The sequence below is a fragment of the Syzygium oleosum genome, unplaced genomic scaffold, assembly GCF_021117445.2.
Source record: "Syzygium oleosum isolate NSW1041296 unplaced genomic scaffold, Sole_v2.1 Sole_v2.32, whole genome shotgun sequence".
NCBI lineage: Eukaryota > Viridiplantae > Streptophyta > Magnoliopsida > Myrtales > Myrtaceae > Syzygium > Syzygium oleosum.
In genome coordinates this window covers 3,351,098-3,368,610 of record NW_026607516.1, presented here as the reverse complement: position 1 = coordinate 3,368,610, position 17,513 = coordinate 3,351,098, and the positions used below count along the sequence as shown (strand labels likewise).

General features: G+C 43.8%; 4 protein-coding genes and 1 long non-coding RNA gene across 9 annotated transcripts; 3 read left to right on the top strand and 2 right to left on the bottom strand.

Moving 5' to 3' along the window:
* Window positions 1–1,282: 1,282 nt before the first annotated feature.
* On the top strand, window positions 1,283–4,684 carry LOC115686992 (serine/arginine-rich splicing factor RS31-like). Of its 3 annotated transcripts, none has more exons than XM_030612444.2 (6): window positions 1,283–1,390; window positions 1,715–1,847; window positions 3,416–3,528; window positions 3,678–3,907; window positions 4,009–4,260; window positions 4,365–4,684. In XM_030612444.2, the coding sequence occupies exons 2-6, from the start codon at window positions 1,742–1,744 to the stop codon at window positions 4,384–4,386; spliced, it is 723 nt and encodes a 240-aa protein (XP_030468304.2). In that variant the 5' UTR covers window positions 1,283–1,390; window positions 1,715–1,741; the 3' UTR covers window positions 4,387–4,684. The 3 variants fall into 3 exon arrangements, with proteins under 3 accessions (XP_030468304.2, XP_056160446.1, XP_056160447.1); XM_056304471.1 differs by having other exon boundaries at window positions 1,306–1,625; XM_056304472.1 differs by adding an exon at window positions 2,730–2,822 and having other exon boundaries at window positions 1,327–1,847.
* Window positions 4,685–4,968: 284 nt separating this feature from the next.
* LOC115686993 (protein yippee-like At4g27745) lies at window positions 4,969–6,753 on the bottom strand. Of its 3 annotated transcripts, none has more exons than XM_056304473.1 (3): window positions 6,663–6,753; window positions 5,813–6,030; window positions 4,969–5,689 (listed from the first exon to the last, which is right to left on the bottom strand). In XM_056304473.1, the coding sequence occupies exons 2-3, from the start codon at window positions 5,906–5,908 to the stop codon at window positions 5,462–5,464; spliced, it is 324 nt and encodes a 107-aa protein (XP_056160448.1). In that variant the 5' UTR covers window positions 5,909–6,030; window positions 6,663–6,753; the 3' UTR covers window positions 4,969–5,461. The 3 variants fall into 3 exon arrangements, with proteins under 3 accessions (XP_056160448.1, XP_030468307.2, XP_030468305.2); XM_030612447.2 differs by lacking the exon at window positions 6,663–6,753 and adding an exon at window positions 6,162–6,180; XM_030612445.2 differs by lacking the exon at window positions 6,663–6,753 and having other exon boundaries at window positions 5,813–6,133.
* A 1,726-nt stretch (window positions 6,754–8,479) lies between these two features.
* LOC115686990 (protein LEAD-SENSITIVE 1) lies at window positions 8,480–11,425 on the top strand. The gene is made up of 2 exons (XM_030612441.2): window positions 8,480–8,923; window positions 10,512–11,425. Exons 1-2 carry the CDS (start codon window positions 8,830–8,832, stop codon window positions 11,189–11,191), a joined length of 774 nt encoding a protein of 257 aa, XP_030468301.1. The 5' UTR covers window positions 8,480–8,829; the 3' UTR covers window positions 11,192–11,425.
* LOC130135398 (uncharacterized) lies at window positions 8,930–9,807 on the top strand. The gene is made up of 2 exons (XR_008814793.1): window positions 8,930–9,702; window positions 9,764–9,807. It is a non-coding gene; the product is annotated as an uncharacterized LOC130135398 (long non-coding RNA).
* A 1,337-nt stretch (window positions 11,426–12,762) lies between the features above and the next one.
* LOC115686989 (aluminum-activated malate transporter 10) lies at window positions 12,763–14,879 on the bottom strand. The gene is made up of 6 exons (XM_030612440.2): window positions 14,436–14,879; window positions 14,175–14,315; window positions 13,813–14,085; window positions 13,583–13,701; window positions 13,335–13,478; window positions 12,763–13,230 (listed from the first exon to the last, which is right to left on the bottom strand). Exons 1-6 carry the CDS (start codon window positions 14,767–14,769, stop codon window positions 12,763–12,765), a joined length of 1,479 nt encoding a protein of 492 aa, XP_030468300.1. The 5' UTR covers window positions 14,770–14,879.
* Between the last annotated feature and the right edge of the window lie 2,634 nt (window positions 14,880–17,513).

Sequence of the window (17,513 nt, the reverse complement as noted above, 5' to 3'; positions counted from 1 at the left end):
TCTCGCCGGCCATAGCCGAGGCCGGCGGAGGTCGCCGACCGCCCGAGTGAGGCCGCCCTCGCCGGCGTCGGGCGAGGGCCGCCCTCGCCTGAGTTGGGCGAGGCCGGCCTCGCTAGATCGGGCGAGGGCTCGACCTCGCCGGCGTCGCGAGGCCGACCTCGCTGCAATTGGCGAGGCCCGCCCGCCGACGCCGCGAGGTCGAACCCCGCTGCCGGATCTAGCGAGGCTCGACCTCGCTCGCAATTGGCGAGGCCGGCCTCGCCCGACGCCGGCGAGGCCGGCCTCCCCTAAGGCTGGGAACCCTCGCCAGATCTGGCGAGGCTCGACCTCGCCGGCGTCGGCAAGGCCGACCTCGCTCTACCGGCGGGCCGGCCGCCGACGCCGGCGAGGTCGAACCCCGCCGATCTGCAGCTTTCTTCTTTTTTTTTTTTTTGAACCGGGCCGGAACCGGCGGTTCCCGCCGTCAAAATTCTGAACCGGAGGCCCGTAGGGCACGGCCGGTTCGGTTCCAAACCGCGGGCCCGGTCAACGGGCCGGGCCCAGGTTTGACCGGGCCGGTTCCGGGCCGAAACCGGCCTGTGGCCATGACTACCTAGGTACCTACCACGGCCTTGCTTGGATACCCAGCTCCTGTGCCCAAGTCATTGAAGTTAGGCTCTCGTTCCTTAGTAGTCTGACTTGCGTTCTTTGAGGTTGGGCCCTAGACCTCGATGCTTGTTCCCTAGTCCCCCATACTTGTATTTGGGTACCTGACTCTCACACCCAAGTTATCGTTGCTTAGGCCCAAGTCCATCAAGGTTAAGAATGGGTCTCCAGTGCCGATGCTTGGGTTTTGAGTGGCTATCTCGGCTCTTGCAAGCGAGACACCGGCGGCTAACTATTCATTCCATCACACAAATAGCGCATGTTTCTTTATGAAAATAAAATGAAGTTTTCCTTTTCAAATAACGGAAAAATTAATTTCCAATTAACTTTATGATTCTGATCAAAGATCAGAAAATAATTTTTGAATATTATTTTCTTAGGCCATGTTAAATTTTCCGCGAAATAAGCGGATACGACGGTAGTGGCCAAAAGCCAGCACAAGATCCTCTTCCTCCATTGGAACACCAAGAAAGAAAGAAGGTGGGGTCGGGCTTTGCTGCAAAACATGGGCCAGTCGGGCTTAGTTCATGGGTCCCCAGTTCAGAAGGGGCCCCATTTACGACGAAGAAATAATAATCTAACGGATGAAATCCCGCCACGCTGGAGCTCTGCTCCAAAAATACTTTGTGTTGTGGCGCCTCCATTCAGTTCACGTCTGAACTCCTCCGCTCGTTCTTCTGCTCCTCCAGAAGTTTCTCCGCGAGCCAGGATCGACCCAAACTCAAGCCCTACTTCCAAGTCCAAGGTACTCCGCAATTTTTGTCTTGGAGATCACAACCTCTGCTTCTCCATCCAAGCTTTGATGATACTGGCGAGCTCAGTTGTTACTTGTATAGCTGTCCTGACTGGATGTCCGTTCATCCTTACAATTTTGCTGCGTTATCATCTGATTCTTTGGCGAATATGACGGTAGCATTCGCTTTTTGTTTTTCTGACTCGAAAACTACTGGTAGCTACCAGCTATGATCACCGGAGCGATGGTGCAAGTTGTTTTAAAATCATTTTTTCCATTCGCTCTTTTGCTATCCGATTCAGTTTCCTCCTCTTTCTCCTCAATTTCATGTTCCAGGGCGATTCGTTTTGCATACCAGCGAGGATGAGGCCGGTCTTTGTGGGCAACTTTGAGTACGATACCCGCCAGTATGAGCTGGAGCGTCTCTTCTCCAAGTATGGGAGGGTTGAGCGTGTCGACATGAAATCTGGTACATCAATTATTTGATTCTGTCATAAACGTCACCTTATCGCCTGTATATACTTGCAAAATTTGTTTTTCACGCATTGTAATCCTCTTATGATGGTGAAGTCTGAACCTTTTTGGGGAGCTCGTGATTATGAGCTGACGTGGAACGAATCGGGTTTACCCATTTGTTTTTTAGCCCTCCGCGTGTTTTGCGCCTGATGCCGTCTTTGCTATCTTTCCTTAGTCGCATATTTTCTCGAGGGATACCGTTTATGATTCCTATCTATGGCTCAATTTGATAGGTGTCATGAGTTTGGCTGTGCATAGTAATCTAGGAATTATTTGCTTCCCTTGTCCCCCTTTCCAATTCCGTGTTCTTCTTATTCATGATAACTAGTTTTCACTATGGCCTTGCGACATGCAATTTTCCATATATTCTATGCATGTGTGGTGGTGACGATTCACCTCGTCCCTGCTTAAACTAGCTGTGGAAGTCACTGAACATTAACCAACTTGATATCTATTATCAATTTAGATTATATGCCAACCGGTTTACTGCTGGATGCACAACTTATCGGGTCGATATTATTAGGTGCTACCTTAATTTTGATGTTAGGTTCAGAAAAAGAATGTCGTTGTCTGGTAGGGCAAAAAAAATCCAGTTTTCATGTCCCAAACTGTTAGAAAGTAGAAACTGGTACTTGGCCCTCTGTTGTTTTGCGCGTCTATCTAAGTGGGCTGCATGTCTGGTCGGTGCTGCGATTTAAGTCAAAACGGAAAGATGACCTCTATTTCTTGGAAACTTCTTTTTCTGATAATTGAACACAATCTCTGGTAATTGAACCCCAATATAGTGCATTTAACATGCATATTGCAATATCACATTTTTCAAGTACTCGGACAGCTTGTGAACTAAAATAATGACATATGAACCTGCGGGATAAGAATGCGGCAGCAGCCACGAATCTGCATTCTATTCAGATAAGACCTCAATGTTGTAAGTGTTTCTTTTGACGCAGGAAATCTCTACTAGTGGAAAATGAGCTGAGCTTCTGTCTGACTCATGATTCTATGCTCAAAATTTCTTTTGGAAAGTAAACCTATTATGCTTCCTTTATCTTCTGCCACGCATGGGTTCAACATTCTGAATTTCTAGCAGTATCCTTCACTCTCCCACGTTGCTGCTAAGAGCTGCCAATAGAAGGAGTGGTCATGGTGGGATCAGAAATATTTGCCACATGTACAGATAATAGGAGGATGACTGTGAATGAATCTTGCCAATCATGCCATTCCGTCCACTTCCGCAAGTTGTGCTCTCTGACTGCTGAAGTATGCCTACAAATGACATCTCAGACCCGAGAATTTGGACTGAAGTCTTTAGTATGCCTCAGTTATAAGGATTTAGTTCATCTTGCAAGACCTCTACATCCTGCTGTGTCTTTGGTCGCCAGTTTTGCACAGGCATCATGTATTTTTAGTTTAAACTGGGTGAAGAAACAAAAGAACTGGCTGATCTTCTGGTGACTTAGCTGGATGATGACAATGATAGCAATTCTACTACTCCCGTTGAATTCTGCCATACCTTTGCAGGCTTTGCATTTGTCTATTTCGAGGATGAGCGTGATGCTGAAGATGCTATCCATGGCCTCGATAATGTCCCATTTGGTTATGATAAACGCAGATTGTCTGTTGAGTGGGCTAAGGTAGGCACTTTCCTGGTCTGTTCATATCTATTTCTTCCTTGTAGTGTCTCATTTTTCCCACGGGTGGTGCAACTGTCCTCGCGTGCCTGCTTTGAATTGGCATGGATACTATTGGTTCTCAATACAATGGGATGTATTCTTGGTTCCAGGGTGAACGTGGACGGTACAGAGATAGTACTAGGTCGATGCCGAACCAGAGGCCCACTAGGACGCTGTTTGTTATAAACTTTGATCCCCTTCGCACAAAGGCTCGTGATATAGAAAGACACTTTGAGCCCTATGGGAGAATACTTAATGTTCGAATCCGGCGTAACTTTGCATTTGTGCAGTTTGAGACACAAGATGATGCTACAAGAGCTCTTGAATGCACTCACATGAGGTAGTATGCTGTTACATCAAGACAGTTTTAGCCTCTGTTATTTTCTTTTTCGTCTCGATGGTTTCTGGCCTGACATATTTGGATGCACTTCTGGTGTTCAGCAAGATGTTAGATAGGGTGGTATCCGTTGAATATGCTTTGAGAGATGATGATGAGCGGGATGACATCAGAGGAAGTTATGGTCGGCGTGGGAGTAGTCCTTATGGGCAGTCGCTGAGCCCTGGATATCGTCGTCGCCCTAGCCATGAATATGGTCGTGCTCGCAGCCCTGGTTATGACCGATACAGTGGCCTACCTTACGGAAGTCCTGTTTATGATAGAAACAGGACTTCAGAGTACAGAAGATATCGCAGGTAGAAGTTATATTTAGAGATCTGCACATGATGTTATTTGATGTGGCTTTCTCCATGCAATCTCTCCGTTAAGACCATTTTCTTTCATGTTCTTGTTCAAACAGCCGCACACCCATTCGAAGATAAAGAACTTGGTGGCTTTTCTGCGAGGATCAGCATCTAGCTTTTCGACCAGGCTTTGCAATGTTGGCTTGTGCAAGAGATGCTCTCTCTCTCTCTCTCTCTCTCTCTCTCTCTCTCTCTCTCTCTCTCTCTCTCTCTCTCTCTGTGCATATGTGCACTCTGAAAGTATACCTGGTTATTGATAGCTGTAGTTATCTTTTCTCGTTTCCTGGTTACCATGGATATAGTTGCCAGTTACAGCACAGATATCCTATATCTCTTTGCCCGACTGATCGATTTTATTGATTTGCTTCAACTTGGACGTTTTGGCACATTATTTCATAGTGTGTTAGCATAGATATATAGGTGTCAGTTACAGCATAGGTATCCTATTTCTCTTTGCCCTGACTGATGGATTTTGTCGATTTGCTTCAACTGATAGAGGTTCTAGCACAATATTTCATAGTGTGTTGGAGAGACATAGCTATCGGCCTATTAAAGCATTCAGACTGCTCTTATCCTCTCCTCGTCGCTAAAAACATTCAAACTGCCATCTCAGAAGCTATAGAATCACTCAGTGGAATGGAGATACCAAGTCCAAATCAATTTCAGCAAGTACCTTTTAAACTCGCATTTCATGAAACAAAACGAAAAACTGAGTAAACTAGAGCACAATACCACGCTTAGGAGCAGCATGAGCGAAAGTCACAGCCTCTATGGTGAGAGACCTTGGAGGTTTCATGGTTTCATGGCCGGGCTTTAGCAGGTAGCAACTCAGCCACTGCTTTAGTTGTAGTTTAACTTAGTTCTTTGCAAGACCTGCTGATTGTTTTAATTAGATGTATGAAGTTCTTGAGTGCTGCAAGTTCTGAAGCACCAATCTGTCTAGTAATTTGACAGGCCAACAGTTCTTGAGTGCTGCAAGTTCTGAAGCACCAATCTGTCTAGTAATTTGACAGGCCAACTGATCATCCATCTCTTATGTGGATCACCAAGACGTGAAATTTACATTTTTGACCATTCTGTACAAAGTAGGAAGAAAGCGATAACCGTTTAATCGACTTTTGATGAATTAGAGAAGTGGCGTCTGTCTGTGGTACTACCAGTTATGCTTGACAATCTTGAATTTTTCGAGCACGACTTTCCCCTCCTTATACTTCTCAGATTCCTCGTACGCTCGTTCATACTTCCATCCCAAATTCTCCTGGCAATCGACACAGTATACATCCGAAACCACATGGAGACCGGTTATGAGATTCCTGTTCTCCTTGGGACCTTCTACTATGTTCATGGCGTGTGAGAACAGGAACGCCCTGCCACGGCTTGCCTATGAAAGAAGCACATTCCCATGATCAGCGAACCCCATCAATTCGGACAGCACGGGGTAAGTTGACCGAGGGACTATTCCTTAAATCAATCACGTGAGAATAGGCAAGAACACGGATCTCACCTGGAAATTCTTGGAGATAATGTCATCATGGCAACAGACTAGATTCCCACACTTGAAGCAGCTGTACAGACGTTGTTGTCCGGTCGAATCCGCCATTGCGAGATAAGCTCCCAAGTCAATAGCCGAATGGTCGTGTAGGTGGAGGAGGGGCAGTATTCATCACCATATAATATCGGCACTCGTTTGCCAAAACGATTCAACCAAAGATCGTCATCAATCTAAAGGAACAGAAGAAACATCAGTTCTATCCCGAAATAAGAATTTGATTGTGTGTAGATTCCAAACAGGTCGAACGAGACGCCCTAATGAATGTATTAAACTAATATAAACAGGTGGGGCAGGCAAAGACCGGATTGGAGAGCGTCTCCAGTACATTAGAATATCCCCCATTGCGTACAGGCCACTATATATGAAAACTAAAGTTAAAGAGAAGACAATTATATGCAGCAACTCCCCAAATGAGATGCTGCGTTTCCTTCTCTCTTGCCTCTCGGCCTAAACTAAAGAGCAAAGGCCGGCCCTAGCCTAGCCTTTAACCAGAGCTGCTCCAATATGATCATGGGGTTCACCATGGTTTCTTCTTCTTCTTCTCAGTGGGGTATTCGGCGGCGTCATTTGAATATGATTCAATCGACCAAATTCAGACGACTTGATCGTAATCTCTGCACATACTTCAATTCGAATTCGTTCTGCTATTGCTTTGAGATGTTCCTGAAAATGCTATGCATGTTACATCTTGATAAGGTAAGCAAGAGAGAGGATGGGAAAATTGACAATTTAGAATAGTAGCTTCAATGAGGTAGTTGGCTCAATCATTACTCCATCTCAATCGAACCAAGGGGAAACCTACTTTGGCTTGCTTCCTTTGATGACCCTACTTTTCGTTCTTCAATCATTAGATGCCACACATGAAATTTACACATCTTTGCGTGGTGCGAAACGATTGTATTGAATGTTGCAAAACGAAACAATAAAATTAGGAGAATGTGATGACTAACTAATTTGCAAGTCCAAAGACATGGATCGTGTGAATCTCTCATTTGCAAAACCCGTTAAAAATTCAAGAAAATTCTTGAATTGTCTATAGAATATGATTAACCAAGTTTAAGATGAGAATGCAGAGAGATTGCTTTTCCTTAAAAGTAGAAACCCCTCTTCCTTTTAGTTTTCTCAACAAATTCCATTGGTTACCTTTGAATTAAGGTACCGCAACCACATGGGGTTGGCCCACATGGGGGTGTTAGGCCAAGCATGTTTTTCCTCCTCGTTCAAGACTTGAATTGGAGTCATACGTTTGTTCACTCTCTTAGAACTATCCTAGAAGTACAGGCATGTGTGTCTTCGATAATTATTCGATGGGTACTAGATGGGGGGGATTGTTATACTTGATGGTGATGAGTCGAGTATTCAAAAAAGTCTCGAGCACCCCATTTATATAATAAAAGAATATTCTTTTTGCAATTGTCTATTCCGCATCAATTATACAATTGAGTTTTAAAGGTTTAACTTATGTACTCAAATCCTTTTAGCTTACACAATTTGTGAAATCGAGCTCTTATGTGCGTTCAATTAAGCAAAGGTGCATGTTGGCGTTGCAATTTTTGCCATTTAAATAAGAGAGGAAATCACTAGAAGTTTAAGTATCAAAACAAAATGGGAAAAAGATGAAATCTGAAAAGAAACAAGAGACAGGGAGAGAGGCGGAAGTGATGGTGGTGGCGGCGGCTACCGTTGAGAGAGCTGTAGTGGAGGTAGCCACCAAGGTGGTGTCGGTGGCGACAAGAGTGACACCTCCTACAACTTTTGCATCCTTTTCTTTTTCTGAGTCGCTTTCTCATTTTCCATTATATTGAATTTAAAATATATCCTATGCAATTCTAATAGAAAGCCCATGTCAGTGTTTATGGGTGTGTTCACATTAAAGGTCTCGAAAATGATTAGAATGGATGAATTAAAAGTTTGAAAACCCAATTACACAATTGAAAACGCCGGAACAAAACAAGTGAAATTAAGGTCATCTGAACGAGTATCTAAAGTCACTTGTTAAACATGCTTAAACATAGAAAGTTTCGATGTACAAAATATTAATTAGATACAACATGAGAAAAATAGTGCATGGGAGATTGCAGACGGAGTTAAAAATGGATGTTTAACAAAAATCCACGGAGGGTACAGGGGAACAGCGGCAGAGTTCTTACACGTTTTTTTGTGTAAAAGTGAAGGGAAGCATATGGCCTCTCTCTCTCTCTCGTTGTTTAGGTGGAGCGGGACGACAAGGAATCTCTTGCCATGGGGGTGAAGACACGGGACAATGTTCGGGACATGGGGGGGATGGAAGGAAGCATCGGCGGTCATGGCATGGGGGGAGGAATCCCAAGTGACTGGGACACCAAGCAAAGCAAAGGATCCGAAGCCAACGTTGATTGGGGGGGGGGGAGTGGGGCCAAACCCCATGATAAAGAGATGGATGCAATTGCAACGCACGAGACGAGAGGTCAGAAAGAAAGCGAGCTGAAGACGGGTGGACCACCCCAATACAAAAACCAAAAAAGACATCAATCATTATACGACCAATTTGTTTTGCGAATATAGCATCTGATCATGACGTTCTCCCCTTAACCTCTCTTTCTGTTTTTATTACAATCCCCACCGACCCGAACCCATCGAGGTGGGGGGGCAGGGCAGAGAAAGAGAGAAAAAGTCTGGTTGAGCAGATTCGTTGAGGGGGAGCCAATCCCGAGACGCCACGTCCCTATCCTCGCTCGCCCCTCGCCCTCGCCCTCCTTTATGATGTGAATCCATGGGCGAAACACCACCATCACCATCACCATCACCATCACCATCATCTTCCATGGCGATGTAGTAGCAGATGGCGATGGAGTAGCAGGGTGTGGAGAGAGAGAGAGTGTGTGAGAATTTGCCTCCCCCCCCACCAGCATCCCCACAGTCCGCGAGAGCTCATCAGTCTCTTGGGTGGTTTGTCTGGCGGTGGCGGCGGTGGTGTGGGGCGGGAGGGGATGGGGCTGCTGAGCAACCGAGTGGAGCGCGGCGAGATCAACCCCGGCGATCACATCTACACTTACCGCGCCGTCTTCACCTACTCTCACCACGGTCCGTCCCTGCCCCCCCCTCTCCCTCTCTCTCTCTTCCTCCTCCCCTTCGTGATTCGATTCGAGTGTTTCGGTTCGGTTCGGTTCGGTTGCTTGCCGTTCCTTTTCGCGAGCACCACTAGGCTTCCCGTGGGTCTTCGTCGCCCTCAATTGCCTCTGAATTGCGTGGATTCCGATTGCCCTCTCTTGTCTTCGTTCCCACGTTTCGGTTTCTTGCTGAATGTGGGGGTCGGGATGCTCCGAAACCATGCCTTTTTTTCTTTTTTTTTTACCGATTCTGTCTGTGGATTTGCTCCGGAATTGACATCATGATGTTCCCTCATTTGCTTGAAAGTTGTCGGATTTGATGCGAGTGTGCAGCTTTTGCTTGATGAGCGTATCGAGTTATCTACCAAAAGACACGAATGCAGATGAAGACTTTCGAATTTCTTTGCCAGTTGAATCGCTGATCTAGGCCTTTCCTGGAAGAGGAATTCTTTTTTCTTTCCCTTTTTTTTGCCCCTTTAAAGTTAAAGACGATCTCGAGTTTTCTCAGTTGAGTGGTTCCGTAAACTTGTTTCGCTGGCGGTCTGGATTACTTCAGCAGTTAGCCCTGCTTACGATCATGACTTTAACCGTGCCTGCACTGTGTATAAACGGAATTTGGAGTTTCGCGGGCTGCATCGTAGCAATTCTCGTAATGATGATTGGATAAGCTATATTTGGCGGTTTTGCTGCAGTGGATGTTATAGCAATTGCAACAGGATAGAGCATGTGTTAGACAATAGAAAGATATCGCATGTGGACTGACAAGAAATGGTAAGTATTCAAAACTCGAATTGGTCAATTCTTTCAATTGCAGAGCTTAACAATACCATTGAGGTATACAATATACATCCATTTAAAGATTAATGAATAGAACAGGTAGAGCTTAAGAAGATGGCACGTAATAGCCATTTGGGACTGCTGATTGAATTGACTGTGCTGCTGCATCAATAGTGTGTCGTAGCGACAGCAATGGTTAGGATGGATCTAATTGCTATATGCCATAGGAAGATTCTTACTTAAAAATGCCTCCTGTTTCTTGCTCAGTTGAGGTTATGTTTGCTGGTGTCTTGCTACACTGTGTAGAACGTTTTCTGGCTTGTACCCTTTTGGTTCTGAAAAACATAAGCTGGAAGCATATAAATTTACCTTATAGCAGTTGGGTCTTCAGTTGTTTTTGGGACCGACTGGATTGCCTAGTGCTTGAAGTTTGGAACATGGTGTCACTGGAACTTTAGACGAATTAGCATCCTCTAACCCCATCCAAGACAATGGATAAACGTATGTGCATATTCATCATCAGATGGCATAAGTAACAGTAGAAGGGAGATATTTGCTTCGGGGATAAAGTACCCCCCAGATCCTGTTTCCTGTTGCTAAAGTTTGTATGTATGGTGGAGCATTTTAGATGTATGCCACATGTTAAATTGAGAACAATTCTGATTGTACTCTGCACCCAGCTGTAGGCTTTTACTTTGATGACTCTGTAAAGGTAACAAGTATTTTAACTTTTTCATTGAGTTTCCATGATGAAATCTCGAATCTATTTGATGTCTGTCATGTAGGGATCTATGTCGGGGGAAGCAAGGTAGTTCACTTTAGACCTGAGCGTAACGCCGATTCAAGCATTGAAGAATCCGACTCCTATGATTCAATGTCTTCGTCTTGTCCAACCTTCCCTGACTGTGGATTCAAGCTACCCAACAGCGGTGTGACCCTCACCTGCCTGGATTGCTTCCTCGGGAAGGGATCTCTGTACTGCTTTGAGTACGGGGTTGCCCCCTCCGTGTTCCTGGTCAAAGTTCGTGGAGGCACTTGCACCACTGCCCCTTCTGACCCGCCAGAATCTGTCATTCACAGGGCAATGTATCTCCTTCAAAATGGATTTGGCAATTATGACATCTTTCAGAACAACTGCGAGGACTTTGCGCTGTACTGTAAAACGGGTCTTTTGATAATGGACAAGCTTGGGGTCGGAAGAAGTGGCCAAGCTTCTTCCGCCGTTGGTGCTCCCCTGGCTGCCATTCTCTCATCTCCTCTGAAGTTGCTAATGCCAAGTCCAGTTGGGGTGGCTACAGTAACAGCTGGAATGTATTGTATGAGCCGGTATGCTACCGACATAGGGGTGCGATCGGATGTAATCAAAGTAGCCGTGGAGGACTTGGCTGTGAACGTGGGCTGGGCAGAAGACGATCATGAGGAAGCAGCGGAGAGGGCTCCTTCTGACAGACTGATTACAGGGTGATGTAAATGAGTGTCCTTCATGTGCATATACAACGGCGTATAATCAATGATAGAGACTTCTCCTAGCCATGCCCTCATATCCATTACCAAAACTACTTTTTCTTCTTTTCCATCCTCCGCCCTCTGGTATTCAAACTTTGTCAACAAGTAAACAGTTATAATTGACTGCAGTTTGGATGTAATTCTTCGACGGTTTTAGCAATTGGTTATATTTAGTGTATGGCGCATCGTCATATACTGAAGCTTCTCTTATTTGTTTTCCTGTTAATCTGATGAAGAGCGACGCTTACTTGAACTGTGATCTTATTATTTGTGCCTTTACTTGCTATTCTAATGCTCAGGTTGCTTCAATTATGCCTGACGAGAAAGTTCATGTAAGACTGCTAGTAAGCTATTCTTATACCATTAAGTCTAGTTTCAGATTAGGGCAATAAACATTGAAGGATACTTATTATATTAAATAAGAATTTTGTTAACAGATGCACGAAACTCGTTCAGATGCAATTATAGGCTTTTCTGAATAGCTTACTAGCGGTCTTACATCCAAACCATGCAATTCTTCGACAGTTTTTAGCAATTGGTCATATTTTAGCATAAGGCGTATTGTCATAAATTGAAGCTTCTCTCTTTTCTTTTCTTGTTAATCTGATGAAGAGCGAGGCTTACTTGGACCATGACCTTATTATTTGTGCCTTACTGGCTATTCCAGCGCTCAGGTTGCTTCAATTATGCCTAACGAGAAAGTGATGTGAGACCGCTAGTAAGCTATTTTTATACCACTAAGTCTAGTTCCAGATTGGGGCAATAAACATCGATGGATACTTATCCTATTTAATAAGAATTTTGTTAACAGATGCACGAAACTCTTTCAGATGCAATAATAGGCTTTTCTGAATGAAAAAAGGAGATTTGCTTGTGTCTCTTTTCTTGTGATGCATGGTGTTCGGTTGCTTTTTCCATTTTCGATGTCCTGATAGAAATAACATAAGAGACTTAATTACCTTTCGAAATTGTCCTCAGGGACCTGTTTTCAGTAAGTGGTCTGATGATTTCATCTATGAAATGGGGCAAAAAGAGTGCAGATGAACATCTGGAGCTATAGCAGTCATAGAAAATATTGCTGATCCAATAGTTGCAGACCACTGAACAAAGAATTCTCTTTTCTCTTGTCATGAATGATGTGGAATCCATAAAGTCCAGCCAAGGTGGTGCATTGCATGGTGTCTTGCAATATGCCTAAAGCAAGCAATGGATGTTATCAAAGCCCCCACATCCACAAGCTGGTGAACCTTGCTTCTTCTAAATTCCCTTCTATCATACATCACCAGGCATGAAATCCAAAAAGTGGAACTCAAACTTCACCAAGAATTTGGTGAGAAAGTGTTATTAGACTGAGATTTGAATATTTAAGCACCTGACCCTGTATATGAATATTCATTCCCTTATATACCGATTATGATCACGAGAAAACTATGCCACCCTTTCTCTTCAACTGAAATTAATTTACGAAAGAGAGAAATATCTCTCTCTTAAGTGACTTGTGCTTATGAACTCAGGCCTCTGAAAGGGCCTTCATGGTTCTGCTTCACAACTTGGGTTATCTGAACTTTGGTCTTTGCTAGCGGACTGATTTTGTGCTATTTTCTCCTCATTGGAGGCCTTGAACTCTGCCAACTCTGCCAACTTGACCACTCCATCAACAGTTTCTTCAATTCTTGCCGCAATTTCTGTCAACAAAGACACTAATGTTGCCAGTGGTATTACACCAATGACAGGCGGTGCACGTTCTTTTGTAGTGGTCGACTTATTCTCATTAGATTCGTCAGCAAGTGGCTGCTGAAGAATGAGTTGAGTAGGAAGAGATTTCAGGGCATTTTGCAGTTCTTGTAGTGCGAAATTCATCTCTCCAACTGATAATTGTAACTTGGATGAATTGGTCGTTGTTTTCACTGACATTGAAAGTTCTCTCAAGACATTACATGAATGTGAGCACACTGCCATGCTGGCTTCTTTGAGATATTCCTTTAAATGCTCGGTTGCCTGATGCCAATAGGAATACACTCTTGAGTAATGCTTTAAATAGAATTCATGAAAACAACGAAAGTTCTGAATTTTAAAGAGTAGCTGCTGTCAAGTTTATGCACCTGCATTTCAGAGTTAAGACAACCACTGAGTGCCTCAATACAGCAAGCACAGTTGCGCAGGAGAGCTCCTATCTTGAGGTACTCTTTCCAGGGATGCCGGAAATTGAAAGGGCCATGTGCAGGTTCCCATCTCGCAAAATTGGCCTACATAGTAGTGGATACGAGTTATAAAACTTTTGAGCATTTGAAGTTACACAACAAGCATTTATTAGATAGTTTGCTGTTTTCGCTGTCGAACAAGGAGTTACCATAGATTCCTCAGTGGCCTTTGAGTTTAGCACACAGTTATATGCTTGTGTTTTATTGGAATTGTCTTTTTCGCTTGGATGCCCACTCTGATTGTCCTTGAAGTAGTTTGCAACACAACCTGTGCATTTATAAGTGACAAACAGAAACTTAGTATAGTTAATGTCTTGCTGTCACTAGTAATTCCACAGAGAGAGAGAGAGAGATGCCGAACTTGTGTTAACATGATTACCTTCGAGAGATTCAGCGAGCTTCTCCATGTTCCCATGGATGAGCCGGTGAAGCTCATCACCGGCCCAAATAGGAGAGACAAACATACTGATGAGAATGCATAAGGATGTGCCAATAGCTATTGTTGATAATCTCTGATGCGCCATTCCAACCAGTTTGTCAACGCGATAACCGGATACTGAAACTAAGCTGAAGGTGAGTATGAAGATCATGGCACCGTAATCAAATCGTGCTTTTACCGATGGCATGAACCGAGAAAATGTTGCTGCTGAAGCTGCAAAAGAACTTTTTACGTTAGCTTCTGCTATTAGTGTTCACTACTAGAAGATCTCACTCTTTAAGATGTCTTTTTCACCTACTTACCCAGTATGAAAACAGATATTCCAAGAATTACGGGCTCGAGTTTTTCTCCTGACTGACTTGCCACCCAGTGTACACCTATGCCAAGTAACCCAGCAAGAAATGTGCCTGTGGCTCTATTTATGCTCTTGCATAGTGTAGCTCCTGCATGTATACATACAAATGAATCTCAAATGGAGAAATTACATGACTAAAAGCGGTCACAGGTGAAAACAACAATGACTTCGTAAATAAGACTTCCATGATAAAAATACAAATACTAACCAACAGTGTGTTCAAAAACCACCACCACGGTCATGACAGCCCACATAGCATTTCCTCCGACACCATCGTATAAAGGCCTCATGTAGTAGAACAGCGAAACCAGGGACAGAGCAATCCCAACTTTGATGCCATGAATGACTTTCTTAGGCTCCAAAACTGCTAATGCCCACGCCTTCTCCAGAAATTTCAGGACCCTCGCCACGAGCCCTCCGACCAAGCCCTTCAATGCCAACCAAGGTTTGCAATAATAGCTACGTTCAGGAGCTGGTAACTCCGACGTTCCGTCCGGAACATTGACCCTCCACTCTAGCCCTCCCAACACTTGTTTTTCCATGACCAGATAAATTCGGATGAAAGCTGACTATTTGTTTTCTAAAGGACACAAACTGAAGAGCACAAGCTAAGCTGCGTATATGTGGAACGGCCTTTGTTTGGCTTTCTTCAGGTCACTTTGTTCTTGTCCTCGGTTGTGCTGTCTGCTCGGACACCCGTCAAGCATATATATACGACCGTCTCAAAGTTAACAGGAAGTTGAATTGGCTTACTAAAACATAAGATATTGCCCCTAAAGTAGTGGGGCACGTTATACGTAGGTGATATTTTCAATTTTGCTGGGTACGTAAGCTCAAAGTTTGGACACACTTATCAGTCACTAACATTATGTGCAAATTCTTATTAGCTCTACCCACGAATGCAATATCAGCCTTTTTTGGAATGAGAAAAGACGAGATAACATGGCCTAAAAAGGTCACAGCATGCTTTCTGCGAGACGTCATGGCACATGAAAATTTCCTGATGAGTTTATTTATCATCTCCAAAGATCTTACACGTCCCCTTTGATCTTTTGTCCTTGGCGACGAGTGCTTCTTCTCAAAGACCACTCACGACGATTCACGTCCCGTAGATATCCTCATTCAGTTCTCACGCGCGCGGATAAGGAACAACTTCAAACGCCACTAACTCGAGAAAGAGAACAGGAAAATTACCAATAAATTCCTAATGTATTTGTGTAAATTTAGTCTTAAAACTTTTAATTGTGTCAGTTAAATTCTCAACCTTTTTCTCATAATTTACCAATTGAGTCCATCCGGCCAAATTTGGTCAGAAATCGTTAACGTGGACACCAACCGTGCTGTTCTATGTGGCACGGCCGGCGCTAACATGTAATTTTTTTTCTAATATTTTTAAAAAAATTTATTAAAATTTTTTCTTTTCTTTATTTTCTTTACTTCTTTTTACTGTGGCCGGCGAGGGTCGCTAGTCATTGGGCTAGGGTCACTAAGCCCTTGCCGGCTGCGGGAGAGGGTCGCGGCTGCAAGCGACGCTTGCCTTGCTTATGACCACGATGGCCTTGCCCAGCTGGGCGAGTGTGATCCTCGCTGGCCACAGTAAAAAAAAAATTAAAAAAGGAAAAGAGAATAAAAGAAAAAAGATTCGAATATTAAAAAATTAGAAAAATTATCCACGTTAGCGTCAATCGTGCCATATAGGACAGCCGGCGTCTACGATAGTGATTTCCTGTTAAAATTGATCATATGGACTCAACCGGCAAAACGTGAAAAAGTTTAAGACTCAATTGACACAATTAAAAGGTTTATGGCTAAATTGGCAACAGTGGAATAGATTTAGGACTTCTTAATGATTTTCCGAAAAGAAAACAACTCCGTTGCCCGGAGATCTATCTTAACTTTTATAAGCTCGTCTTAATCCCAGAAAGACGTCTGCAAATTTGGAGGATTATGCAGTTTCGGTTTTGCATCATCCGGGGAAGGTTCTTCTGAGTCAAAAGTGAAATAAGTTATTCTGCTCGCCCATGTGCATGAAGTGGTGCAGCAATACAATCACGCACGTAACCGAAGCTGTGAAAATGTACATTCGTATCGATCTTTTGGCTAGTGGTAAAGTTCAAAAAGTGAGATAGTGACCTAATTTTAGGTACTCTACTAAAAACGTTTGAAGGTGCACTTGTGAGAGAGACAGAGAGGTGACCTAATTTGTCGTGGCCTAAAAGTTGAAATGCCACAATGGGGTTTAAAAAATTCAAGGGGGATCGTGCTCTGCCTACCAAGTGCTTTTCTCTTTAGTTGGTGGTCTTTAATTTACAAATATTAGGGATGATTCGATAAGCTGGTCGTGCCCTTTTCGCGTCATGGTCCTCTAATCGATCCTAATCCTTGACTGTCCTTGCTTCACGTGATCAATGAGACGGTTCTGCTCACCGGAGTCATTGATAAAACCTCATTACGACCTTTTTGGTGATTGTTATCCTTAATCATCTTTTGGAGTTTTGCATTAAAAAAAAAATCGTATCCACTTTTCATTCCAATATTAATTTGCATCTTGAGTTTGAAAACCTACAATTGACATCTCCAAATGGAATCCCAAATTCAAACATACCAATCTACCATCAAGCTCATCCAAATCCTAAACTATTCCTTCATTTCCCCTCTCTCTCTCTCTCTCTCCCGCGGGCTCCAACCAACGTCATGCCGCCACCATCTTTTATTGACGCTATACCGTCCCTAACCCCAGCTGAACCGTCTGTGCATCTCTCTCTCTCTCTCTCTCCACCATGGGCTCCGGCCAGCATCACGCCACCACCATTTTCGATTGACGCTGTACCGTCTATAACCCCCAGCTAAGCCCTCTATGCATCTCTCTCTCTCTCTCTCTCTCCCATGGCCGGCTTTGAACTTGGATGGATCCAGGTCAAGCTCTACCCCGGCAGAGCTCAACAGTTATGAGTCAACTTCAACACTGATGGTCGCAACTCAATTGGGATTGTAGGTGACATTGGCAGCATCAGGAGGGGAGGAGCTGAGCAATGGGTGGGGTAGGGTGTAGACAGATACGTAACACGATATTGTTTGTTGTAATCAATAAAATTAAACAGAATTAATAACTCTGAAAAAGCGATAACACAAATCGCATAGGCTGAAAACGGCAAGCTTAGATCGGGGGAAACGACTTCCCTTTTGACAAAAATGAAATCGCTTTCCTTAAACTACACTATGAATAAAAAAATAACCTTTTTCCTGAAAAATGATTTTCATGAAAAATATTTTTCTTTATCGTAAA

Bases quoted from the DNA above. Each gene is read 5' to 3' on its own strand.
- LOC115686992 (XM_056304471.1), top strand. The intron at 3,529-3,677 runs GTAGGCACTTTC...TCTTGGTTCCAG, and splicing joins TGTCTGTTGAGTGGGCTAAG to GGTGAACGTGGACGGTACAG. The intron at 3,908-4,008 runs GTAGTATGCTGT...TCTGGTGTTCAG, and splicing joins CTTGAATGCACTCACATGAG to CAAGATGTTAGATAGGGTGG.
- LOC115686993 (XM_056304473.1), bottom strand. From the start codon at position 5,908: ATGGCGGATTCGACCGGACAACAACGTCTGTACAGCTGCTTCAAGTGT. The intron at 5,690-5,812 runs GTGAGATCCGTG...CTTCTTTCATAG, and splicing joins TTATCTCCAAGAATTTCCAG to GCAAGCCGTGGCAGGGCGTT.
- LOC115686990 (XM_030612441.2), top strand. From the start codon at position 8,830: ATGGGGCTGCTGAGCAACCGAGTGGAGCGCGGCGAGATCAACCCCGGC. The intron at 8,924-10,511 runs GTCCGTCCCTGC...TCTGTCATGTAG, and splicing joins CTTCACCTACTCTCACCACG to GGATCTATGTCGGGGGAAGC.
- LOC115686989 (XM_030612440.2), bottom strand. From the start codon at position 14,769: ATGGAAAAACAAGTGTTGGGAGGGCTAGAGTGGAGGGTCAATGTTCCG. The intron at 14,316-14,435 runs GTTAGTATTTGT...GTATACATGCAG, and splicing joins GGTTTTTGAACACACTGTTG to GAGCTACACTATGCAAGAGC. The intron at 13,479-13,582 runs GTAACTCCTTGT...ACTACTATGTAG, and splicing joins AGGCCACTGAGGAATCTATG to GCCAATTTTGCGAGATGGGA.